Genomic DNA, 25,219 nt, shown 5'->3' on the forward strand with positions numbered 1-25,219 from the left:
CGTTGAGAAACACTGTCCTAGACCTGACTCTCACCGTGTTGTTTAACCTTTGTGTAATGCACATGGTGCATCCCCCCCTGCCCCAAATCTTCCCGCATTTGAGCTTCCCAATAGAAAAGGCCAGATTTACAAAATCAGACGGAGTTATTGGCTCTGGAGGCACCCATTTGCTATCTTCTCTTCCCCCACCCAGTCTTAAACAGCAGGATGGTAGGCAGACATTCAATGGGTGAAGTCTCCTATTCTTTTGACTGATTTTCCATGCTGAGAAAAGGCATCTCTCTAATCCAGTGTTTCTCAACCTTGGCAAGTTTAAGATGGGTGGATTTCAACTCCCAGAATTCCCCAGCCAGCATGGGAGTTGAAGTCCACCCATCTTAAACTTGCCAAGGCTGAGAAACCTTGCTCTAGTCCTGTAGATTTGCACTAGCTGCTCCACCCCAAGATAAAAGATGGATGGACTCACCTGGGTTTGCCAAGCGGCTGCTAGTGGGCCCAAGGACTTGATAGGGATCTACTGAGAAATAGAAGGAAATCAGAGGGACTAGAATTGGATGCATTGGAAGGATACCCTCCCCATCTTTTCCCCCCTACAGGGAAGAGCTCACAGTTTCTTCTCTCTCCTAGCCCTAGTTGCTATGGTATCCCTCTGATTTGGGCTATAACCCTGCAGACAAGTTTCAACTCACGTGACTAAAGTCTTCCTTATGTGGCTCTATACATTGAAGGGTGGAAAGCTAGGCTGCAGCCATGTCATGCTAGCTTTCTATGTGCAGGGAGGAGAGGTTATTAGCTATGCAAACCTTCCCCCTCCCAGCTGCAGAGTGAATGGTGCAGCCCAAACACCTTCCCCTCCCCACATGAAATGGTACAGCCCAAACACCTGATTAGCGCAAGGAGCTGGTGCATTTCCCCCATCCCTGGTAGCTGGTAGCTAATTTCAAAGCAACTAATTTGCTCCTCTGGCCAGCTTCCCAATTTTTCCCCTTGCAAGATGCCTGTGCATTGAATAACGACCAGGAAGACAGGAGTCTGCAGTTGGGAAAAGCACAGAGCCCTCCCTTTAAGGCTGAAGCTCTATAGATTGGCTGTGGCTTCTCTTTGCAGCCACAGACCTCTCTGTCCTTCAGACTCGAGTTTCTCAGCTGCAGAAATGAAAACTGAGCCAAAAAGAGTAAGGATTCCGGTGCCTTGCTGCACAAGGCTTTTGGAAATGAATCACAGGGGGGAAAAACAGATTTTCTGAGATTTTTAATTTTCTTAGCTGAGGTTAGCTGCTGAGGATGACCAGTTCCAGCGAGATTTTAGGAGGAGCGCTGTTTCAGTCTACAGCAGCGTTTCTCAACCTTAGCAACTTGAAGATGTGTGGACCTCAACTCCCGGAATTGAACATGCTGGCTGGGGAATTCTGGGAGTTGAAGTCCACACATTTTAAAGTTCCCAAGGTTGAGAAATACTGCTATACAGGAACAAATAATTACAACCACCACCACTTTGTAATTGCCATTCGGTTTTAAACCTACCATATCCTTCAGAAGCAAAAAGGAGAAAGCTCTTTTTGGTTAGATAACAAGAGATTGAAAAAGCACAAAGCGAAGATTGTTCACTGTGCGGCAAGACACACGATTACTTGCTGAGCATTATGAATCACGTGGCTGTTAAAGGTGGAGGAATGCGGGCTGATTTGAAAAGCAAAAGGAAAGCATGAGATGGTGGAGGAAATGGCTCCAGAGGTCAGCAGGCCTACCAGGTGCAATGCGTGTTGAATCCGGGATGCGGCTCACCGTTTGGATCTGTGGTGGGGAACCTTCAAGGTGGAAGATGAAAACAAGCAGAGCTAAGTTGTGGCTAAGATGTCATTTCTTTAGTCAGGGATGTCACTGTATCCAGTGCTTGTAAAAATCAGACCAAGGATCCCTCCAGTCTACCCACCTGCAGCTTACAGATGAGCCAGAGAAATCCATGTGCAGGACATGAATGCATTAAGACTTTTGCATTCATGTTCCTCATTAACTGGGTGTTGAGTGGCAAATTGCAAAGCAAATTCCAGTTCTGGAATGAATATAGAACCCCCATGGTATAGTAGCATTTATTCTACATGCTTCTTCACAGTTTACTGCAGCCTTTCTCAAGCCTTTCTCCTGAAGGAACCCTTGAAATATTTTCCAGGCCTCAGGGAACCCCTGCATGTTCAGGCTCAAATATGGGCCAGAAGTTCCAAAATTATTGTATTTGTTTCATGTGTGGGCCTGTATATATGCATGAACAGTGTTCTTAAAAGAAAGAATGAAACTTACCTTTTTAATGTGAAGTTGCCCAAATTGGAAATAATTTTTTAAATAAATCATGATCTCCTAGGGAACCCCTAGTGACTTCTCATGGAACCCTAGGGCTCCACAGAACCCTGGTTGAGAAACCCTGGTTTACTGTATTCACTCCAATTTTGGAGGTGGGGTGGTTGTACAACCTACCTATAAACTAATCACATGACACACATACAGCGATTAGACTTTCTGGTTGTGTTCACACAGTACCTTTAATCAGGTCAGTTAAAGACAAATGCACACTAATTTTGATTAATGTTAATCTTAACTAGCTTGTTTTGTATCTTAATATGCTACACAAACCCAGGCTGTTTAATTAGATTATGGGTCATGACAACTACGCAAATCAAGGATGTGGGTTAATTCAGTAATCAGTCGAGTGTGTTGTATGAACACAATCTGTGTCATAGAAACGCAGCCTGTAACTAACAGCCACCTTGGTGATTCTCTTTGAAAAACCATCTAAATTCTATTTCTTGACTATGTGCTATGTGGGAAAAGTACTTTATTTCTCTTCTGAAGAGCACCAATTATACTTCTTTAGGCAACTCCAGAATTTAGTATGATTTGTGGCACCTTCCCCTTCCCCAGTACCCAGACTTATACAATGATTAGGTTCACACAAGCTACCTAACCCCATTGTACCCCAGTCTACCAACTGGTGTGAACCCAGACACAGACTTAGCTCACACAACATGCTAAGCCCTGATCTTGTTCATTGGAATGATAATTGCCTGGGTTTGTATAACCAAGTCCTGGGATGTGGCTTGCAAACCATGTGGCTTGCAACAATACACTAAACCAAGCCTAAACAAACCACAGGATAATTTAACTCAAGGTGTACGAGTGAAATTCCTGCATTTGAAATCTGCATGGGCATGCTCAGTGTCTCTTCTAGGAAAAGGGTTATACCTTTGGGAGTGGTGTTTACCGCACCGCTGCCCCAGCTGCTTCGCCGGATTTCATCATACGCAGACTCTGCATCAAATGAAGAGCAAAGATGACACATCAGGTAGAAGAACCATTTAGATCAGTGTTTCTCACACTTGGCAACTTTAAGATGGGTGGGCTTCAACTCCCAGAATCCCCCAGCCAGCCATGCTGGCTGGGGGATTCTGGGAGTTGAAGCCCACCCATCTTAAAGTTGCCAAGTGTGAGAAACACTGATTTAGATGGAGAAGAGGGATACAACAGATTCAAAGGCCTGATTGAGGAAAACAGTGAGGCATCATGGCTTTTTTTAATAAGCATTGACTATGGTTAGCTTTGTTATGTTGTATCATAAATAAGGAAATCCAGTACTACTAGAAATTGACAAAATAAAAGGAAATGGAATAAGAATGTTGCTGGGGGCTCAAAGGAAGCATCGGTTGGTTGGTTGGTTCAACATATGTTCAGTTAGAGACAGAATCTGCAAGAAAAAGCTTCTACTTAAAGGTGTAGTAGCTCTGAAGAGCCTCAACATGATGCTCCAATTCAATTTTAAGGTGTTATAAAAATTGCCTCAAATCTGGAAAAAAAAAAGATGGCATTCAGCCCAATTAAGTCACGGGTTGGCTATAATATTCTGCATTCACTGCTGACAAAATGAGTGAAAAATTCCAGGGTCAATTGTTACTAAGAAAGCAACCAATTGTTGCTAACCCAGCCCCACTTCCTCTTCTGTCCTCAGTGTTCTGCCTTTGAAATGGGTCTATAGGTTTCTGTTACAAACTCACCGGATTTGACTTGGGCCCGTGGTGGAGGCGGTGGGGCCTGCTGGGTAATAACTGGTGCAGATGGATAAGTAAAAGTGGGACTGCCTGGCAGGGGAGGGAAGGAAAACAAGAAGGAATGAATGAGGAGAAAGGAAAAAGATGCTGGTTGGCTCTCTGGAAATTCAAGTTCCATTTTGTTTGAATGTCCCCCCCTTTAAAAAGAAATTACAAAACCCACTTGCAGAAAGTTACAGCAGCCAGTACAGTAAATGACTGAACCTGAGATGCTGGCATCCTGCATGCAAAGAATTATTTAAAAAATAATGATAACCCAGGATTAAGGAGGGCTAATGGTGTTTTGCTTGCAGAGGTAAACAGTTCTGTGATGGAATTCTCCAAACCGGTGTTTCTCAACTTTGGCAACCTTAAGATGTCTGGACTTCAACTCCCATAGTTCCCTAGCCAGCCATGCTCGCTAGGGAATTCTGGGAGTTGAAGTCCACACATTTTAAAGTCGCCGAGGTTGAGAAACACTGCTCCAAACCATGGGATTCAGACTCTCACCGCTCAGCAGAGGCAGCTTCCCTTTTAAAGAGACTCAGCACCCCATCCCCCGTCCCCAAGAACTGAGTTTTCCCAACCCAAGCTTGTCCGTGGCCTTACTCTGGCGCAGGTAGGTGAGGTGAGACAGCAAGATTTCAGTGTTGTAGGGCGAAGTGAGGCGTAAGAACCCTTCCTTCCCCAGCTTGCACAGCTCTTTCCCGTCTATGTTCTGGAAGAGGGTCGTTTCGATGTCGAGAAGGCCATATTCCTTCACCGCCCAGTCCAGCCACTGACGGACGTGGTCGTGGCTCCAAACGCTCGGGTCTGCGGGTGGGGAGGAAAGGCATGGGTAAGGAGCAGAGAGCTCCACGCCCCAGGGACCAAAAGCAAGTCTTTGTAGCTGCTACGTTGTGGTGCAACAGAGAAGCATCATATCTGGCGTAATGCGGGGCAACAATGAAGCGGGGGGAATCTGTCCTCTACCAACCTGCTGGAACAATGACCTTCTCCTCCCTGGACGAAGAAACGGGGGGACTGCGCTGGTTGGTGTATCCAGCTGGATAGGACACCTGGGATGTGTCGACCGCCACTTCCACCTTGCTCCTGCGGGTGGCACTGCAGTCCACCGGTGATTGTCTGCTGGGGGAGAGACAGTGGCCAATTGGAGAAGGGGCTAGCAGGTCCTCACTCAGGGCAGGCAACACGGACATCCATGGAGCATCCTCCAAAGCTCCATAGATGGCATGAATCCAAGGAGGGACTCCCTTGTAAAATTCCTGTTTTTATCCTGTAGGGCAGTGTTTTTCAACCTTGGCAACCTGAGGTTGAAGTTGAACTGGAAGTTGAAACCCACACATCTTAGAGTTCTCAAGGTTGAGAAACACTGCTGTAGTCACTCTCCACAGGCCCACCATCCCCAAAATATATTATGAGGGTCTGCACTCCAGACCAGTGTTTCTCAACCTAGGCAAGTTGAAGATGTGTGGACTTCAACTCCCAGAATTCCCCAGCCAGCAAGGGGAAGCCTGGCTAGGGAATTCTGGGAGTTGAAGTCCACACATCTTCAACTTGCCAAGGTTGAGAAACACTGCTCCAGACATTCCCTCCACTCCAACCCCACGGAAAGAGATGCTTTGCTTTGGGAGTCATCTGCAGGATGGCTGCATGCTAATAGTGCGCGTGACTTAAGGTGCAGACGGGGCTAAAGCCAAAAGTAGGCAGGGCGTTCTATCTCTGGCACTTTCTCCTTGTCTCCTCCATTCCTTTCTGTTCCCACTGGAACAGATTGCTCCAGTCAGAGATCTGTGTTTGTGGCTTGCAGAGGGATTCTGAAGTTAGCCTGAGGTTGCGCACTGCTGCTTTGAGGGCCAGCAAAGCTTGTTGCTGGAAGGATAAACCCTGATGATTGCTTTTCATTCTTCTTGGCTGCATTGTGAATTGATTTGTAAATACAGGCAGTCCTTGTTTAGCAACTGACTTGTTTAGTGACCATTCGCAGTTACAACAGTGATGGAAAAGTAACTTGGTGACCAGTCCTTGCATTTACAACCTTTGCAGGTCTGTAAAGCAAAGGAAAGCTGAAGTAAAATTGTAATCACAGTCGTGGTTTCACTTAGTGACTGCTTCGCTTAATGATCAAGTTGCTGGTCGTAATCGAGGTTGCTAAATGAGGACTACCTGTAATATTTTAGTTGCATTACCTGGAACAGCACATTTATGACGACGATATCTTTAACTGTCCTAGATCTTTGGGAAGGACCTGATAGTCAAAAGTACCAAATCCAATCAGAACTCTTTGGTAGACTGTGTGTAAATAGCAACAACAATAAATAGCTTATTACTTTGGCTTGAACAGCAGAATAGTATGTTCTATGAAATGTTCTAGAAATACAAATGCATCCATAAATACACTCTTTTCCCTAGCCCCAGTCTTGCATGCTGGAGACCTTGGTTCATGCGCTAGATGAACATGCACTTCGTGCACTTGTTCATGCACTAGATTTTAAGAATAAAATCAAAAACAAAATCGAGCACCAGCTTTCTTCCTCTTCCTCTTTCCTCTTCCTGTCTTTACCTTTGAGGAATCTTGACTTGCAAACATCTCGCTTTGGGTGCGAAAAGGGCAGCAAATTCAAATTAAAGCTAGGTGCTGAGTCGGGGTGCTGAACGCAAGCAGCACTCAGGATCTCAGCCCCAACCTTTAGCAGGAGATGAATTCTGGAACACAGTCTTCTAGACTGGCTGACGGTCCCAGTCTCCATCTGTTGCAGCTTCTTGCAAATTAAGGCTAACAAGCCCAATCAATTTGGGGCCTACTTCTCTGACTGGCCCCAAGCTTGTTCTTGTATCTTTAGCAGCAGTTTGTCCTGCAGTAAGCATCAGGCACACTTTTCATACCTCAGAAGTAAGATTTAGAGCTTCATTTGTTTTCCCTAAACCAGTTTCTCAACCGTGGCAATTTTAAGACGTGTGGACTTCAACTCCCAGAATTCCCCAGCCAACATGGCTGGCTGAGGAATTCTGGGAGTTGAAGTCCACACATCTTAAATTTGCCAAGGTTGAGAAACACTGCCCTAAACCATGGCTGCTATTAACAGCTGAGGGGCAAGACTAGGCAAAAAAGTTAAGCGTTGCAGATAAAAGAAGGTGGAAAATACATACACAGCCCGATCATGCCTGCCAACCGGTTTGCCCAGAAGGCGACACCAGCTTCTTTGGGGTAGCCCCTCTTGCTCAGCCCGAAAGCCACTGTGGTGTAGTGGGGAAGGTGCTGGACTAGACCCCGGGAGTCCGTGAGTTCGAGTCCTCTCTTAGGCATGGAAACTGGTTGGGCATGTCTTTGGGCCAATCACTCTCAGCCCAACCCACCTCACAGAGTAGTTGTCATGGGGAAAACAGGAGGTGGGAGCCACCTTGAGTTTTGCAAAATAAAGGCAGGATAGATGTCTAAACAAACAAACAAACAAACAAGTTCCACATCTGGACTGCTGTTCTCCAAGGCTGCTCACCTGCTAGAGCAATTGACTTGCTCGTTCTCCTGCTTCACCAGATGTCCTCGGCTGTTGACCTGGGATGGCCATGAGGGGTCCTCCAACCCCATGCCTTCCTTGTTCCCATAATCGTCCACGGAAGGCACCTCGGTCTTCAAGAGGTGTGAGGAGGCAAAGGCTGGGTCAAAGATGGACTGGTCCTCGCTTACAACTGACAGCGCCTCCTGCAGGAGAAGTGGGGGAATAATGGGAAAAGTCCAGAAGACATAATTAAGAAAATCAGAGGTGATCTGCTAAATTGGACTGAAGAATGATCAAGCCCAATGCCTGGTTGAAAGATCCTAAACTTAATAAAAATCCATTCTGGTAGTCACATTACATGCAACACCCAAATAAGCAATATTGTTGTTTACTGTGAGAACATCGCTCATTTGTCGCCCTTCCCACAACCTAGCAAGCCGCAAGCAACCCAACCCCATTTTAGCCTACTCTAACATACTGTGTGAACCCTGCAGGCCTTTGAATGAAGGCTCTGAATTCAGGATTTTGTTTTAAGTTCCCGGAGGCCTGAATGGAAATCACAATCTTTCCATGCAGGAAATCCACACCCAGTTATTCATTTCCGGCACTGTTCACATAATTGGGAATCAAGAATCAGAGTCAAGGGCATTTGTATTGCTTAGAAATCTACCGGCAGGTCCAGATTTACTTTCTACCGATCCCTAGATTTGGTACACCAAAAAAACCTCAGTTGGTACCAGCAAAGAACATCCTTGGCAGATGCCAGAGCTCGGTCTTCCCATCTCTGGGGCAGACAGCAGATCTTGGAGCTGCCTGCTGTCAATTTACATTCTCACGCTACTGGGGAACTCCAGATACAGCACTGTGGGAAGAGTAACATGATAGCTGAGAGTGACCTGTGGGTAGGGAAATAAGGCAATTTATTTAGGGGGTTGACCCATGGAGCCAGATCTGAATAATCACTTTCATTCTTAGGTGGGGTTGTGTGATGATATTTTATTTATGTATTTACATGTCTGTACCCCCATTTTCCAACACTGCTCTGGGAGTTTTCAGTATAAGAACAACAAAACCACACACAACAATTGATGAGACAGTTGAACAAATTAAATAAAGACTTGGTCCCAGGGGTGAAAGTTACAACTCAAAGGCTCCTTGGAACAACACTGTTTTACGGCCTTTGTAAACCCTACCAAACTGGGCACAAAGTATACCTCTCGGGGAAGCTGTCCCAAAGTAACCTTGTTCTAGCTAATTTAGCATGTGTGAACATAGCCAGCCATAAAACAGCTCACACTATTTTAGTCTGATGTACATTGCACAATCCTTCTGCAGCCTGGGGTGTGTGGTGTTCACAACTGGGAGATCTTGCTTCGGATCCCCACTCAGCCAACTGGGCCACACTGGATCCATCCAGATGTCTCAGCATACAGTATTCTAACTCACAGGGGTATCTGTAGGGTAAGGTCAAAAGAGTTAACAGGGTGGCCACGCTAGTGAGATCGAATCTCTGCTTGTTTTTTATGCAATGCACATAAAAAACAGGCAGAGCTTCAGTCGCACCATTGTGGCTACCAGCTTGGCCACCATCTTTGATTGAATCATCGTGGCTGCCATTTTGACTTTTCTAACCACACCCTGCGGAGAGTCCTGCTCACAGGGCTGGGATAAGGAAACGGAAGGAGCCTTTTACATCACCACCACCTCCTTGCAAGAAAACTGCATGTGTGTGTCTTGCTGGTGTCGTTGACTACAACTAGTTCAAAACATCTATTGTCATGCGCAGCTTTCAAATAGTGGGGAACAGAGAACAGGCAGGTGAGATGTGCATGAGAAAGATCAAACATCTTTGGCAGAAGGAAGGAGACCAGAGTCACCATAACATAAAGCAACTTTAAAAGAACATAACAAGAGACTCCAACCATGGGAGACCAACATTGCTTCTGCCAATTATTTACAGGTTTCCAAAGAATCTGAATATTCTCCCCTTTAGTGGCAGGATTCTGGTGCTAGAAGGGAGGGAATTTATGCGATGTCTCTAGTGCAGTGTTTCTCAGCCTTGCAAGGCTGGCTAGGGAATTCTGGGAGTTGAAGTCCACACATCTTAAAGTTGCCAAGGCTGAGAAGCACTGTTCTAGTGGAAGGCAGTGAATGGTAGACTAAGTCCATGGCTCTCTGATCTTGCAAAATCTGGAGCCTACTTTGCCCTCCCTGCCTCTAAACAGGCCCAACCTAAAAGGGAACACAAGCATGAATGTAGAAACCTGGGAAACGTGTGCCAGTGGCCAAGGAAATTGCATATGGAAAAGAAAATGATTGGAACAGCCCAAATATCCCACCAAGCCCCACTTTCTTTTCTATTTTTCTTTTCTTTTTTTCCCCTCCCTTGCATTTTTAGCTTCCTTTCCTTTCCTTTCCTTTCCTTTCCTTTCCTTTCCTTTCCTTTCCTTTCCTTTCCTTTCCTTTCCTTTCCTTTCCTTTCCTTTCCTTTCCTTTCCTTTCCAGCATGGCTGACGTTTCCCAGGGCTGCGCAATGTGATTTTTCATCTCTCTGCCTTGTCTGATGCTGGGATTCCTGGGCAGTGACACAACTCTGGCGCAGGAAATAACAGGGAGGTGGCAGTTACACAGCTCAGTCGTGAAAGAGAGAAAGAAAGAGAGAGAGAAAGAGAGAAAGAAAGAAAGAAAAAGAAAGGCAGGCAGACAAGAAAATTCTACTGGGCACAGACAATAAGACAGAATATATTCAATTGCTCAGATGGAGGACTTGCTCTGTGCTATCGGCAGATGTCTGCAAAGCAGGTGTGTTCGTAGGGGAGGGACAACCGAAGCAAAATATGATGGCCTCGTTGGGACAGTAGATATACAGCTGTCAAAGACACAGCCGCTGGTGGCCTGTCTGAAACGTGGCAAGGTTCTCCCTGCCACTCCTTGAAATGAAACAGGCAATAGCAGGAGAAGCCCTTCAAATGACAGAAACTGAAACTCCGTCACCCATGCAGGAGCTCCATTCATTTCTGCATCCAGTCTCCTGGCCTGCAAGGTCTGCAATGAAATTACGACATAATAATCCCCTAGAACAGTGTTTCTCAACCGTGGCACCTTTAAGTTGTGCAGACTTCAACTCCCAGAATTCCCCAGCCAGCCATGGGGAATGCTGGCTGAGGAATTCTGGGAGTTGAAGTCCACACAACTTAAAGGTGCCACGGTTGAGAAACACTGCCCTAGAAGAAAAGAATGCTTAGCACTTGCTATTGAGCCCAATTCTTTCTCTGTTCAAGCTGCAAAACTGGGAGGTGGCCCTGCTGAAGGCGGTGGCTGCAATCACAGAACACGCTTAAGCTGGTTATTAAGTTAACTCACTTTCTGGGTGTGCACAAAACAGTTATTCCTAAACAAACCATGCAGGCTGGATTTGCACAGCACCTTAAGCTGCAAGCAAATGAACTGAAGGTAAGATCTAACCACGATTTGCATACGGTACATGTGGCATTGTGAGGTCTTTAGCTGATCTGGGTAAAGGTTTTGTGGCCAGATAGCCAGCAGCTCTGGCTTTCAGATTTTTACATAAAGGCTTCTTTTTATAGCACCTCAGCGTTGGGAGAGGTGCATCCTCTTATAGCAAGCAAATATTACCTTTTAAGACGATGCTTTATTTTGTTTTGATGGTTATAAAGCTCGCTGTTGCTAACATGAACTTTACCCAGCACTGGCTAGCAAAGGCCAGCTGCATCTGCTAGCTTGGGAAAAAGGAGAAACACTCTGCCTATGCTCCGAATTACCCTCGATCAGGACATCTTGGATTGATTCTCCAAGGCCGTGCTCTTGAGACTTGTGAAATGAATGTTTGTTCCAATTTGGTCTTTGTGGAGAATCTGAATCTGGCACCTCCCCAGTGCTGCATTGCAAGCTCTGTCAAGAACTGAAAGCAGAAGTTGGCAGGGTGCTTCAACAGACATTTCTGTAGGCAGCCTTGATAGGAGATGCTATCATCAGATGCAAAGGCTCACAGCAAGGGGAAGGGAACTGTGCTCGGCTTCTTCGGAGACCTTTTTGCACACAATAAGTCTCTGTTCTTCAGCTGGTTCTGTCCTTCAGAGCCTAGAACAATGTTTTTCAAAATTGGCAACTTTAAGATGAGTGGACTTCAACTCCCAGAATTCTCCAGCCAGCTATGCTGGCTAAGGAATTCTGGGAGTTGAAGTCCACACATCTTAAAGTTGCCAACTTTGAAAAACACTGGTCTAGAAGATTCAATTACTCATCTAGGAGATAAATCTGGATCTTCTGGTGATTTCTGGTTTATGACAGAGCAGAATGGGTGCTTAACAAGAGCAGTGATCAAATGAAGAATGTTTAGGGTAGCCTGCCTCAACATGGATGCCTTCCAGACTTCAACTTTCAGAATTCCCCAGCCAGCATGGTCATCGCTGAGAATTCTGGGAGTCACAGCCAAACATCTGGAAAGTGCCCATGTCGGGGAAGGCTGGCCTAGAAGGAAGAAGCACTGATATTTAGGGCTGGGAATATGGCACTGGCTGGGGAATTCTGGAAGTGGAAGTCCACACATCTTAAAGTTGCCAAGTTTGAAAAACACCAGCTTAGATTGTTGTATATGACCATAATTTCTTAGCCTGGCTAGTATGATGTGTGAACCTACACCTTGTGTATGTAGAATGGAGGTACAAGGTCTGGGTTTCAAAGGTCCAAGTGACCACTAGATGGCAGCAAAGGAGTTCCCTTCTCTCTTTGCTGCCACCTATTCCTCTTCTACATTATTGCAACCTAGATCTGGCAGTGTTAATTTGGAAAGAGGTAAATGCCATGCAGTTCTAGTATTCAGAACTCAAATCCTAGGCTCAGAACTTTTTAAATCCTAAAACTGGGTTGGTACCTCATGCTAAACCAGCATTTTTAGACTACAATACCCTGAACAAGCCCTGGTAGCCTGGTCCATGCATCCCACTATACCAAAAGTCAACATACTATGGCTGAGCATGATGAGTGAGTCAACCAAGCAGCAACTTAACCATGGTTCTATAGAAAACATAGGGGTCAGTTTGTAACTTTAGGGGAAATTTTAGAAATCAGAAATGATGAAAACAGCCCCCATCTGTTCCTGCTGTATCCCAAACATCAGATAAACAGAGATTTATTGAAACAATTTATATGGCTGGTCTTCTCACAGCAGTAACTCTAGGTGCTGAGATACACTGTCCTTGAATATGGAAGTTCCATTTCTCATCACCCCATCTGATGTCTGTTGGCCATGAGCAGCCTCAGACTCTCTTTATTGATTGAAAACCTTCCTTTTCAAGATCAGCCACCAGCCCTCACCAACTTGCAGGGACCAAGGCCTCCCTAATAACCCAAGTGCACAATCACGCAAGGACAGGATTGCCTCACTGTTGCACTGCATTGCACAAAAGGGTGGGTGTGGCCGAAGGGCTGCCAGTAATGCAGAGTGGTGGGCAACACCCAATTCAAAAGAAAACATGGGCATCTCGAGGGCTGGGGGAGGAGAGTGGGAGAGAACAATGGGTTGGATTCCAGCCAGGGGACTGTTCTGTCTAAACCAGCTGGCAGAAGCTCATCCAGTGAAAGCCAAAATAGAAGTCAGTTTCTTTTCCCTCTTCAATATTTCTTCCTGTGCAACTGACTTATGGCCCTCTTGATGTGTCTGAGGTGGGGAGGAGATGAGAGGCACTCGCCCTTGTCCTGGGCACAGTCTCTTTCCAAACTGGGGAGGGGGCTGGATCCTGCAGGGGCTGGGGGAGAGGGCTGGGTTCACACCAAGCCTTAAGACCAGCCTTTCTCAAATTTTTGGCCCTGGAGGAACCCTTGACATATTTTCCAGGCCTCAGGGAACCCCTGCACATTCAGGCTCAAATCTAGGCCTCAAGTTACAAAACTATCATATTCATTTCATGGGTAGGCCTGTAGATATGCATTAACAGTGCTCTTAAACTAAAAATAAAGAATGAAACTTAACTCTTTAATGTGAAGTACCCCGAATTTGAAATAATTTTAAAAATAAATTGTAAACTCCCAGGGAACCCCTAGTGAACTCTCGCAGAACCCTAGGGTGGCACAGAACCCAGGTTGAGAAAACCTGGTCTGGTTTGATTTGTGCTTAGCCCAGGGGTCCTCGTACTGTGAGTCAGTCTCCCCTATGGGTATGAGACAATTTGGGGGAGGGGGAAGAAGCTCACCATTATTTATGTATTAATTTATTTTATGGAATTTGCAGGTTGCTCCAGGCTGCCACAAGCCACAGCTTGATCAGCTTTGCAGGGGCAGAGTACAGCCCTATCCAGGGGTGGCTGCAGGGTGTGGTCAGTAATATTACGATGGCCACGTCAGGCCTTCACTCTTTGGACCACACCCCACGGACATCCCTGGCACCCTCAAACAATTGTGGTACTGCAAAATTTGAGAATCCCTGTAAGAAGTAAAACATGGACAGCTGTTTTTTTATGGATTTTCCAGTTTTGTTCGCCACCCAGAGTCCACTGGAGTTGGGCAGCTAATAAATGCAAATAAATAAAATAAATAATGGTCAAAACTAAGTGTCAAGTTTATTTCTTGCCCAACCTGAACCCCGATGAAAGAATTAGTTTTATTAATGAGGGGTCATAAAAATTCATTGATCTCTTTAGGGCAGTGTTTTTCAACCTGGGCAACTTTAAGATGTGTAGACTTCAACCCCCAGGATTCCCCAGTCAGCAGCATGCTGGCTGGGGAATTCTGGGACTTGAAGTCCACATATCTTAAACTTGCTGAGGTTGAGAACACTGCTTTAGGAAGTTATAGCCCTTCAAGTTTGAGAAGTCCTAGGTGTAGCGTATTGGGCAAAGCCAGTGTATTGTGGCTTATTTAATAAACCAAGGCTTAGCACAGTAGAGACAAGGGTTTGGTGCAAAGGAGGAACTTTTGAGAGCTTTATAGGCTTTGATGGAAAGCGAGTGGGGCAGCACCCCACACATGGTGAGGAAGGATTTTTTTCTGTATTTGGGGGGGGGTAGAGTGGGGGTTTCCTTTGTTTCTTTATGTTAAATGTTAGCTATGTTAAGATCTTCTACTGAGGCCGTCCTCCAGGCCTGCCCCACATCAGAGGAGGTGAGCGAGTCTCTACAAGGGAGAGAGCTTTTTCTCTGGGGGCCCCCCATGGATGGAATTCCCTCCCCTGAGAGGCCTGACTGGTGCTTTATTACCAGGTGCAATTCTATTTTCCAAGGCTTTTTTATTGGCTTTTCATTTCATTTTAATTTGTTTCATTTTAGATTTTTGAATGACCGCCTTGGTCCTGCCTAGTCTGTATGTGTTTCCCTTCTGCAGTTTATTAGATTTCATTGTACTGTATCTGTTTTGAGTCAAACTGGGTCTTTTAGTTTATTGTAAACTGCCCCGAGAGCTTTGGCTGTTGGGAGGTTTAAAAATTGCAATAGATAAAATAAAATCTATTTTAAAAATTCTAAAAAACAAATAAAAGCATCTACATTAGGTTTTGTTTTCCATGCTTATATGTTTAAAGGCCCAGCTGGGTAGCAGCAGCATTGGGTGGTCTCAAAATCAGTGAAAATGTTGGATCATGGAGATTTTATTTTATCTATTGCAATTTTTAAACCTCCCAACAGCCAAAGCTCTCGGGGCAGTTTACGATAAAAGAAACTAAAAGACACAGTTTGACTCAAAACAGATATGATGAAATCTAATAAACTGCAGAAGGGAAACACCATACAAACACTAGGTGGGAAGTTGAAAAAATAACACAGAAGAAGACAACGGCCAATCATTTCTGAATTGTAGCCAGGAAAATTGCTAGGACACTGCCATGAAGTTACCAGGAGCTGAATTCCACTTAAAGGGAACTCTCTTATTCATATATTTCCCATTTGAATGTGGTAGAAAATCAAAAACCAGCTTGGAGGAAGCCCTAAAGAGGATTTAGGGACCTTCTTCTCTCTTAGCACAAGGTGTGAAGCAGATGAATGAAGGACAGTCCTCTGAAAACTCTGTGCTCTTCCTGTTCAGTTCATAAACACAGGCAATTGCTATACCTACCAGCACTAGCCATGTTTTTTAAAAAATCACAGTGGTTTCCAGTTGTTCCTTACAAGCAGGCCTTTTTCAGAGAACAGTATGTGGTAACACATCCATTTGCCATAACATTATATAAACTACCATATTTGAACTGCAGACATCTGAGGAGCTCTTAGATGGAGAAAGAGTCTTCTGTGCTGCCATCTAGTGGTCCTTCAGATTTTTACAGCCAAGATATGGTGGCCATATATAAACAGGTTGCATTATTTAGTCTGGAATACAACGCTTCTACCAAAAACTTCTGTTTTGGTTTTGAGTTCTTACTTGCCATTTAAAATATCAATTCTTCCTTCAATTCACTGAGTAGGGTCCCATCTCAATATAGTTTCTGTAGGCAGTATTATCAGCCTAGTTAAGAATGGAGCTCCTTATGTTCAAAAGCAGCAATACCAAATGTTGAGATCTAAAACTGGATTTACTTTTTTTTTAGATTTTTTTATCCCACCTTTATTATTTTTATAAATAACTCAAGGTGGTGAACATACTTAATACTCCTTCCTCCTCCTCTTTTCCCCACAACAACCCTGTGAGTTGGGCTGGGCTGAGAGATAGGGACTGGCCCAAGGTCACCCAGCCAGCTTTCATGCCTAAGGCAGGACTGGAACTCTCCTACTATGCCTGATTGGCTCTTAGGCTGAGAGGGAGTGACTGGCCGAAGGGCACCCAGCCGGCTTTCATGCCCAAGGCGGGACTAGAACTCATGGTCTCCTGGTTTCTAACCTGGTGCCTTAAGCAAATTTTGGCTTTAGCAGAATAGTAGGTTTTCAACTTGGGTTCCATGATTTGTACACATTTGTAAAAGTCCCTGGAAATTAGACTTTCAAGGCAGTATATCACACTGGTCAAAAATCCATTGTTGCAGGTGCAACCATGCTTAGATAATTCTGCAAATGTGCTTTGTTTTTAAATAAAGGGGCTCACGTCCAAGAAATACATTATTGTAATTTCTTGGTAATGTTCTTGCTTTAACTTTAAGGTAACAGGATGAAGTATTAATCTGGATAGTTTGGGCTAAGGCCCAAGTTGCTAAATTCAATTGTTTTAAAGATTGGCCCAAGTCCTGTATGTAGGTGTTAGAGCCACTGAAAATCAATGATCTCAACTGGACTTAGAACCGATGTGGTATATAATGCTTTCTCACACCTAAGACCCTAAATTTTAAACAGCACCCATAATTAGCAATGCATGGGGGAAATTTAAGAGAACACCAGATAGGAAGACTGCTATGAAATTACAATCTAAAATGCCTATTTGGGATCCATGTCCTATTCCAGAAGGTACCATTCCATCCATTATGTCCACCATGTTACTGATTCCTAGCTAGATAGGGATTAGGAGGATTTCAGTTTACAACTAAGAGTCTTGTGGGCCCCTAAAAACTAACACATTTATTTGGGTATGAACTTTATTGACTCCTTCTATTTCATCAGAGATCTGTGATAGGAGAATATGTACATCTTTGCTTATGGATGATAGTTGAATGTACATAACAAGGGCTGATGGAAATTTAATACAGGAAATAACAGCTAATAACTCTATCCTTATTAACAGTGTCCATTCACAAAATATTTGTGGTTTTGACACAGAAAGTCTTGCATTCTGAACTGATTTAATGCAAAGGTGATAGAAATCCTCTGTTCCTATTGCAGCAAAAAGTTGATAACTTGTTCATAGAACTATAGAAGGTAAAGGTTGGAGTGAACTTTGAGATCATCTTGCACAATTCCCTTCCCAGAGCAAGAATCCGTTACTACAGCATCCCTGGCAAATGGCCATCTAGCCTGTGTGGAATGGCCTTCAGTGAAAGAGTATTTCCCACCTCCAGGGCAGTCTGCCCCATCGCTGAACCACACTTACTCTTGGGGAAGTTTTCTGATGTCCAACCAAAATCTATTCTTTCTAATATCAACCCATTATTTCTTGTCCTGTATCCTGGAACAACTTCAAACCATTCTGCTGTGTCTTCTACATGAGTGTTTCTCAACCTCAGCAACTTTAAGATGTGTGGACTTCAACTCCCAGAATTCCCAGCCAGCATCTTCATCTCTCTTATCTACATTTAATATTCTAAGGCACCTAAATATTAAGACAAATATCGTATTGAAATAACGTATTGCACCAAAACTGAGAAGATGCAACAATAGACAGTCTTTATGGCTAGAGTTAATAATAAGTTAAAGGACTGAGCTCTAGATTAACATTTTATGGATATAGTTTTAGTTTCTACAAATGTCACTCATTTATTCATTACTGTATATATTCTTTTCTGATTTTATTAGCATCGTGACATTTTTGGTTGTACTTTATCATATCCTCTGGTTGTTATACTTACCAATAAATAAATCTCCAGATTAAGTGTGTTGGGAGAGGCTAGCCACTGTCTCTCAGCCTAACCTACTTTACAAGACCGTTGCGTGGATACAAGAAGTGTGTGTAGGGGGTCTCAAGTGCATTACACTAAATTCTTCATCAGAAGGGCTAGATACAACCTTCCTAAATAATAAATAAAATCAGATTTCCAACTTAGTTTTTTTTTATAGAAAAACTAAAGAGTCGGTTAAGAACTGCTAAGTTATTTCTAGGTAAGTATTCCTCAAAAAGGAATGAAAGTTCTTCCACCCACAATTTTATAAAGTAAGCTTAATATCCCAGTGGAAATTTCCATTGAAAAGAATCTTTAGTATTCAAACAAAAGGACTCAGCTAGATATATAAAAATATTTTCTGCTGTTGTTTGCTTCAGATAAAACAGAGACATGGTCTTGTGCAAGACTGAGGAAGTACAAGCAACAGGAGCCTAACAGTTTACAGCTAAAAACATAAATTGAAAGGATTCCCTAAAACTATCAGACTGCTAATAAAGGAGGGCATTCTCTTTTAGGGTGTTTTAATTACCAAGGAAACCAAAAGCTGCTCTTGAATGACATAAAGAACAAAGCAGTGTAAAGGAATGCCAACCCCCCTCCCTTCACTTGTGGGGCTGATGAATCAAACTTGTAAAGCGGTAATTCAAATCTGGAACAAAAATAGAGAACATCCATCCTTCACTAGCTTTCCCAGAATATTGTCTATGCCTGAAAGTCTAATCACATAGAGCGCCCAAAGTTCCTTGGGAAAAGAATAGGCATGTCAGTAATGTACTAAATAGATGAAACCACTTTGAGACCAAAAGAAAACACTCAGTGAGAAGTCCTAATTTTAAGCACTTTTGCTTTTTTTCTCTGACAAGGCTAAGCCTTCTCAAGTTCTTAAATTATTGGTAAATTTAAGAGGGGCAGGAATTTGGAGGGGTTGCAATGGTACATTCACAAAATGGCTGCCACGGTGGGCATAGCCGGTCCTGAAATATCCATTTACAGGCAGATGAACTAACTAGCACCCCAGGATGACCTCTGTCACCCCAGGGGCGCCTTGTGGGGCTCAGAAGCATTTGCTCAAAGCAATATGATGCTGGAGGGTGGTACTGTTGGCTTTGCAATAGTAGAGCTTCCTATTTAGTGTTTTCTAATTAAAGGGATATTCTTTGAAGTGTATGGAGGGACAAGGAGACTGTGGAGCACCAAGAGAGATGTCTGCACATACATCAGCACCTGTGGACAATGTGGTGTAGTGGGTAAGGCAGTGTTTTTCAACCTCCACAACTTTATGGTGTCTGGACTTCAACTCCCAGAATTCCCCAGCTGGCATGCTGGCTGGGGAATTTTGGGAGTTGAAGTCCACTCATCTTAAACTTGTTGAGGTTGAGAAATACTGGGTTAAGATGTTCAAGAGAGTTCAAAGTTCTCCTCCACCCTTAGCCGTGGAAGCACGTTGGGTGACTTTGGGCCAATTTCTCTCTCTCAGCCGAACCCACCTTACAGACTTGATGTACAGAATAAAGTAGGAGGACAGAATTCTCTGTATGTTGCCTTGTCTCCTGTTGTGTTTCTAGTTGTGCTTTTTTATAAACTTTGCTTTTCCCCCCCAATGGAATATTAAGTGAGTTTTGAATGAATGTATACACTACGAAACTACTGTTAAAGGTGTAGCAGAGGACAATCGTTGCAGTGTTGGCCTTGTAAAATGGGATGGGAGTTGTAGTCCAACACACCAAGCAGTTGTCTATATGGGATGCAACTGCTGAAGCCTCCATGCATCTATTAATGTTTCAATTGCTTTGTGTTGTGGAGAAATTTGGGAACCATGCAGTTAAACTGAATTCACTTCTTCTGATAAGCCATAAGGTGGTTTGATTGGTTTTGGCTTCACATACTGTGGGAACCAGCCATTCCAATTTACAAATCATGCCTTACTGTTCAGTGTGCTGCATGAACTCAGTTCATTGTTGTCAACGCAACAAGACATGATTAAAGAAACCCTGGCTTAGAAATACGAACGAACACAGCCTTTGGCCCTATAGAACATTGACTAGAGGTATTTTGGACCTCCTTCCTCTACACTGAAATGCTAGGTTAGCACTGCTCTCCTGGAGATGTGCATTTCAAGACAACTCTGTTAAGCTCCATCCACTTGCAGTTTAAGAAGGTTTATCTGCTGGTGCTGGCCATCAACTTTGAAGAGCCCCTAACAAGCCCCTATTGGATTCAGCAGCCCCCCAGAAAAATCTGTGGAAATCTGAAGTCCTATGGACAGAAACAAGGAGCATCTGTTAAAGAGAGATGCTTTCAAAACAATGGTCCTAACAATCCATATTCCTCCTGCATTTTGCTGCTCCAAACTGCACCAATGTGCCACCTTCCAAGAATTACTGCTCTGAAAATCCATCCCCACTAGCTGGGTTAGTATGACTGATGGGAATTACAGTATAACATCCGGAAGGTTTCACATTGTCCAGCCCTTCTTGAAAGGTTCCCTTGGTCCATGCTTTAAACCATCATGTATGGTTTATGTCTTTGCCCCTTGCTGCTTTCAATATATTTGGGTTTTGCTCGTCCATGTTTCAGTTGTCCGCATGCATTGTTTGATTGGTTTTCTTGGTCTTGATGCAGTTGTCCACACAAATACCGCAAAGGGTCTAATGGGGAATGGGTTTCACTCACATGCAAATGCACAAATGTGTAGCAAAAAAGTGCTGCAGCACTGCACTTAAGTTATAGCAAGATTATTTTTTCTGTCTGTCCTTTCCCCATTCTTTAGAGTGCAGTGGGGGACATGTAGCCTGAACAAAATTAAAACACAGCACAAAAGGAATCCTGATGTAGTAATATACCATATCTATACACATATATTCATATCAAAACTACTCTCTCCCCACAGTGTTTTATCAATTCAAACATGGTAATATAGGAACTGAAAACAGACAAATTAACTAAAGGAACTGAGACTTGTGGCTGCACATTGTCCCACCTGGAATTATTTAAGAAACAGTCCTTCTTTAAACTGAAATGCAGAAGAAGAGAAAAACACCCAGAAAGAAGGAACAGGAGGAGGAAATTTGAACATTCCTCCCATAATATAAGCTAAAATTTCCCGGATTTAGAAGGGAGTGCTGCTACTTTTGTGGCCAGAATAGCACAGCACATTCTATAAACCATCATGTAATATATGCATGAGGTTTGAAAGTCTGCAGAGGTGCCAAAACAAAGCAAAGCAGCATGCAAACGCAAACACAGAACCAGACTTTTTTTTAGGAGCTAGGGAAAACTCTGAAACCTGACTGTTGAGGATTGATTATGTCTAATTGGCATGTAGGGGGACCATCAAGGTAGAAGGCTGGAAGGGAGTGGGATAGACTATTTTGAAAAGGAGTGTTTCAGTCTAACTACAGACTATGTGTGGGAAGGATTTTAGTCTATGATTCAGATCAAAAGTGGCATTCCCACAAATCCAAACAATATGACACATTTGTCTAACGCAGTGTTTCTCAATCTTGGCAGCTTGAAGATGTGTGGACTTGAAGTCCCAGAATTCCCCAGCCGGCTGGGGAATTCTGGGACTTGAAGTCCACACATCTTCAAGTTGCCAAGGTTGAGAAACACTGGTCTAAGGTGTTGAGTTGAAGCTCTGCAGCAATGACTCAAGGATCAAGTTGATTTTTGTTCTAATGGGCTTTCAGGGTGTGTTGGTAGACCTGGGTAGCATTTGTAATTTTTATTTTATTTGTTGATGCATTCAATTTCAATTTAGTCAATTTATTCTTATTCACCAAGCAATTGTGGGAGGCTTACAGAGGGGTGAAACAACAAATGACAAGCACTGTTTGCGTCGGGATGTTAATTTTTCCATTACTGTACATAAGCCACCTTGATTAGTGAGAAGTTGGGGGGGCATAAAAATGTGATAGGTAGGGGAGTAGATTTCCATGCAATGCAAAGCTTTGCCTGCTCATTCCTGCATATCAGATTTTTGTTAGAAGGCATGCATGGACAGACTGGAATTTGGCAACCAATTTGAAACTTGGTATGAATGGGAAAACAGACTAATCTGAAAGCAAAAGGGGTCTCTGGAATTACAGTCTCACAGAGACTCTTGGGCTTTGAAAAACAGACTGGAGGGTGAAGATTAAGCAGGTAAATCAAACAGAATAAGTTTATCTCCCAGTCAGCAGTTAACTCTTGCCACCACTCAGATAAGGAAATAGCTACAAAAACTTCCGTGTGGGTTATTGATAATTTTTTTTTAAAAAAAGCTTTTCACAGAGCTGACTTTCTAATCAGAGCAAACTTCAGGTTAAGACTATTAATTATTTGCTACTAGTCATGATGGGCATATATGGTAATAGAAAATATATTAAAAAGGTGGGATAAAAATATAATAATAATAATAATAATAATAATAATAATAATAATAATAATGATGATACCTCTGATATCAGATTCAGTTATTGGATTTATGTATCACATGGATGTCCAGGGATAGAAGGGAAGCAAGCGACATCCATGCATTATGACGTCATTCTGCAAATGATGCAGATTACATAATTTCCATCATTTTGCTGATGACATCATGATCCAAGTGACGGCACTGTACTGTCTTCCAGATTCCTAAATGCGTTTCATTAAGTTGTGGTTTATCTGGCAACCCACAATTGGCAGACTTGACATAATTCATTCAGCTATAAACGATGGAATGAAATGGCTGAATTTGCACAACATATTACATCAAAATGCACAAAGCACATTATGGCTTAGCATAGTGTCTTTGTGTCCCTTGCGGTAAATGCAAATTGGGCAGAGGGCTACCATGTTTGGTTGTGGGCTTTCCAGAGATACTGATGATCAGCTACATGAAAGCTGAACCAGACAAGGTAAGACTTTGGTGTAATCCCAGTGAATTGCTGTTTCTGATTTCTTTACAATGGTCGGGAGGGTTGTCCACAGCATGTGGTCAAAAACATCAAGATGGCAGCCACAACAGTGTGATCAACGGCCCACCTGTTTTCATTTGCAACACACATTAAAAACAGGCAGAGCTGTGAAAGCTGTAATTCCATTTCAGCGAGATATTTTTTTATTACACATCACCAAACCTTACCTTTTTTCAAAATACTGTGAACTGGCATTTTATATGATAACAGCTGCAAGGATTTTACACACTTTTTATTAGAAAAGATCTCTGATCCCCTCTATGGCAGAATGGTTAATTAAACAAGGAATATGTGTTGATGTCTAGAATAACTTCATATCTAAAATGTAAATCTGATGTACAATTCAGTCTTATGTGGAAACCATTTCTGGACTGCAATTCTATGCATGGTATTGTGCCACATCCCAGATTTGGCTTCTAGAGATCATATTTCAATTTGATGTATAGTCTACCGACATTAGTTGCAGTATTCTTTCAATGTATTGCTTATTATTTAAAGATTTTTTTCCTCTTATTGATTTCTATGGTGTTAATAGAGACATGTCTTTACTAGGAACTGGGTACAAAATGTCTTACAGTTCTCTAAATTGTTAATAGTGTATTAGAATATATTAGCCACGTGATATTTTATATCTGGTAGTTATTGGAGATGTGTTGGTTATCAACCAGTAATTTATTGCTTATTTTGTCTTCCTTGCTATGTTTTCTATATTCTTTTAAACGTGCGTTTGTATCTGTATTATTTCTTTTCCTTTTTTCTCGAAATTATAAAAATAAATAAATAAAACCAAACAGGCCACACCACTGTAGCTGCCATCTTGATCTTTTGACCATACGCTCTGGACCAGAGTCCACTTTTCTTTCTGCTTTCATCAGTTCTGCAGACTTATGGGGCAGGACAGGGTGATATAGCAGGAATGAAGATGCCCATTTCCAGTGTTTTACCATCAGGCACCTTTCTGGGTTCCCAGTCATTCCCCACTGGGCTGGCCATGCTGGTCAGGAGTTCTGGGAGTTGCAGTCCTGTTCCACCTAAAAGGTTAGTCCAAACCAGATGTGACGTTACATGGCTTAATCTTGTACAATTTAAAAAAGAAATAGGTTGGTGGGGAGGGGCAAATGGATTTTGGTGTAGTGGAAGAGGGTTTTTAACTGTATGCCTTGAGTTAAATCATTCTCCTCCTCTCTGCTCTTTAGGATAAAAAAGCTAATATTTGGGGTCTTTTATCTTTCTACTTCCTTTGTCAGTTTCTCTATTCAACACACTGCCCTGCCATTGATCAGACTATTCTTGTTTCTGAAAAGATACCAAGTGCAAGATAAAAAACTTAACAGTGAAAAGCTGATGATGGGTGATTAGACTAGTGTTTCTCAACCTCGGCACCTTTAAGATCTGTGGACTTCAACTCCCAGAATTCCCCAGCCATGCTCCCTCCCTTCTGGCTGAGGAATTCTGGGAGTTGAAGTCCACAGATCTTAAAGGTGCCAAGGTTGAGAAATACAGGATTAGACAGAGGAGCAAAGTAACCAGGATGAAAGGCAGGGAAGCAACTTACAATTTTTGCATGGCGTAAGACTTAGAGCTAAATATATGTGGGGTGGGGACAAATATTCCTATAATTTCTTTTGCGTGCATCTTAGAATCCTGAGTCACAGTGTGGGCATGGGGAGAAAATGAACCAAGGCGTATGCTAAAATACAATTGGTGGTCAAAAGTCATTTTAGACAGTGACTCTTCTCCCTTGGAAAAGTCAAGTGGATAGAGAAAACTCTGCTCATTTTTTTTCCCAGACTGATGTGCTCTGTATGTGTTGGACTACAATGCCCATTAAAAACAACCCTATAGGTGCACTCATTTTCCATAATCTTATGCTCTACAACTCCTATCAAATCACCAGAACAGCATCAGTGACAGGACAGCCGCCATATACTTAATCTAACCACCCATTTTTCTTTCAAGCTTGCTTCATAGCTGTGGTGGCCTCTACAGACCTTAAGAACCCAGGACATGGACTCCTTCATCCAGAAGGGAGGGAGATTAATTGGCTGGGTTCAACATGCTGCTAAACCAAAGCCAAAAAAATAAAAATAAATCTCATTATGACTTCGCATAATATGTGGCTGGCCTAATTTGCATAATATTCTAAGCCATAATACAATTTGGTTGGTTTGAACTTAGCACGTTGCATGGAGCCATCCACTGTGGCTTATCCACTAACCACAGTTAAACAAATGAT

General features: G+C 43.0%; 1 protein-coding gene across 5 annotated transcripts in view; it reads right to left on the bottom strand.

Annotated features, from left to right (window-relative positions):
- LOC134503543 (retroviral integration site protein Fli-1 homolog) overlaps positions 1 to 25,219 on the bottom strand; it is a 33,461-nt gene that overhangs the window by 2,263 nt on the left and 5,979 nt on the right. For 2 of the 5 annotated variants that reach the window (XM_063312347.1, XM_063312352.1), the window contains exons 2-8: positions 7,573 to 7,778; positions 5,052 to 5,203; positions 4,685 to 4,888; positions 4,043 to 4,126; positions 3,237 to 3,302; positions 1,748 to 1,807; positions 467 to 517 (exon numbers count right to left, since the gene is read on the bottom strand). In XM_063312347.1, the coding sequence (XP_063168417.1) occupies positions 467 to 517; positions 1,748 to 1,807; positions 3,237 to 3,302; positions 4,043 to 4,126; positions 4,685 to 4,888; positions 5,052 to 5,203; positions 7,573 to 7,778 (823 nt within the window). The remainder of the gene's footprint in view (positions 1 to 466; positions 518 to 1,747; positions 1,808 to 3,236; positions 3,303 to 4,042; positions 4,127 to 4,684; positions 4,889 to 5,051; positions 5,204 to 7,572; positions 7,779 to 25,219) is intronic. The other 3 variants (XM_063312350.1, XM_063312349.1, XM_063312351.1) reach the window with 3 other exon arrangements.

Source organism: Candoia aspera, chromosome 10, assembly GCF_035149785.1.
Source record: "Candoia aspera isolate rCanAsp1 chromosome 10, rCanAsp1.hap2, whole genome shotgun sequence".
NCBI classification, from domain to species: Eukaryota; Metazoa; Chordata; class Lepidosauria; order Squamata; family Boidae; genus Candoia; species Candoia aspera.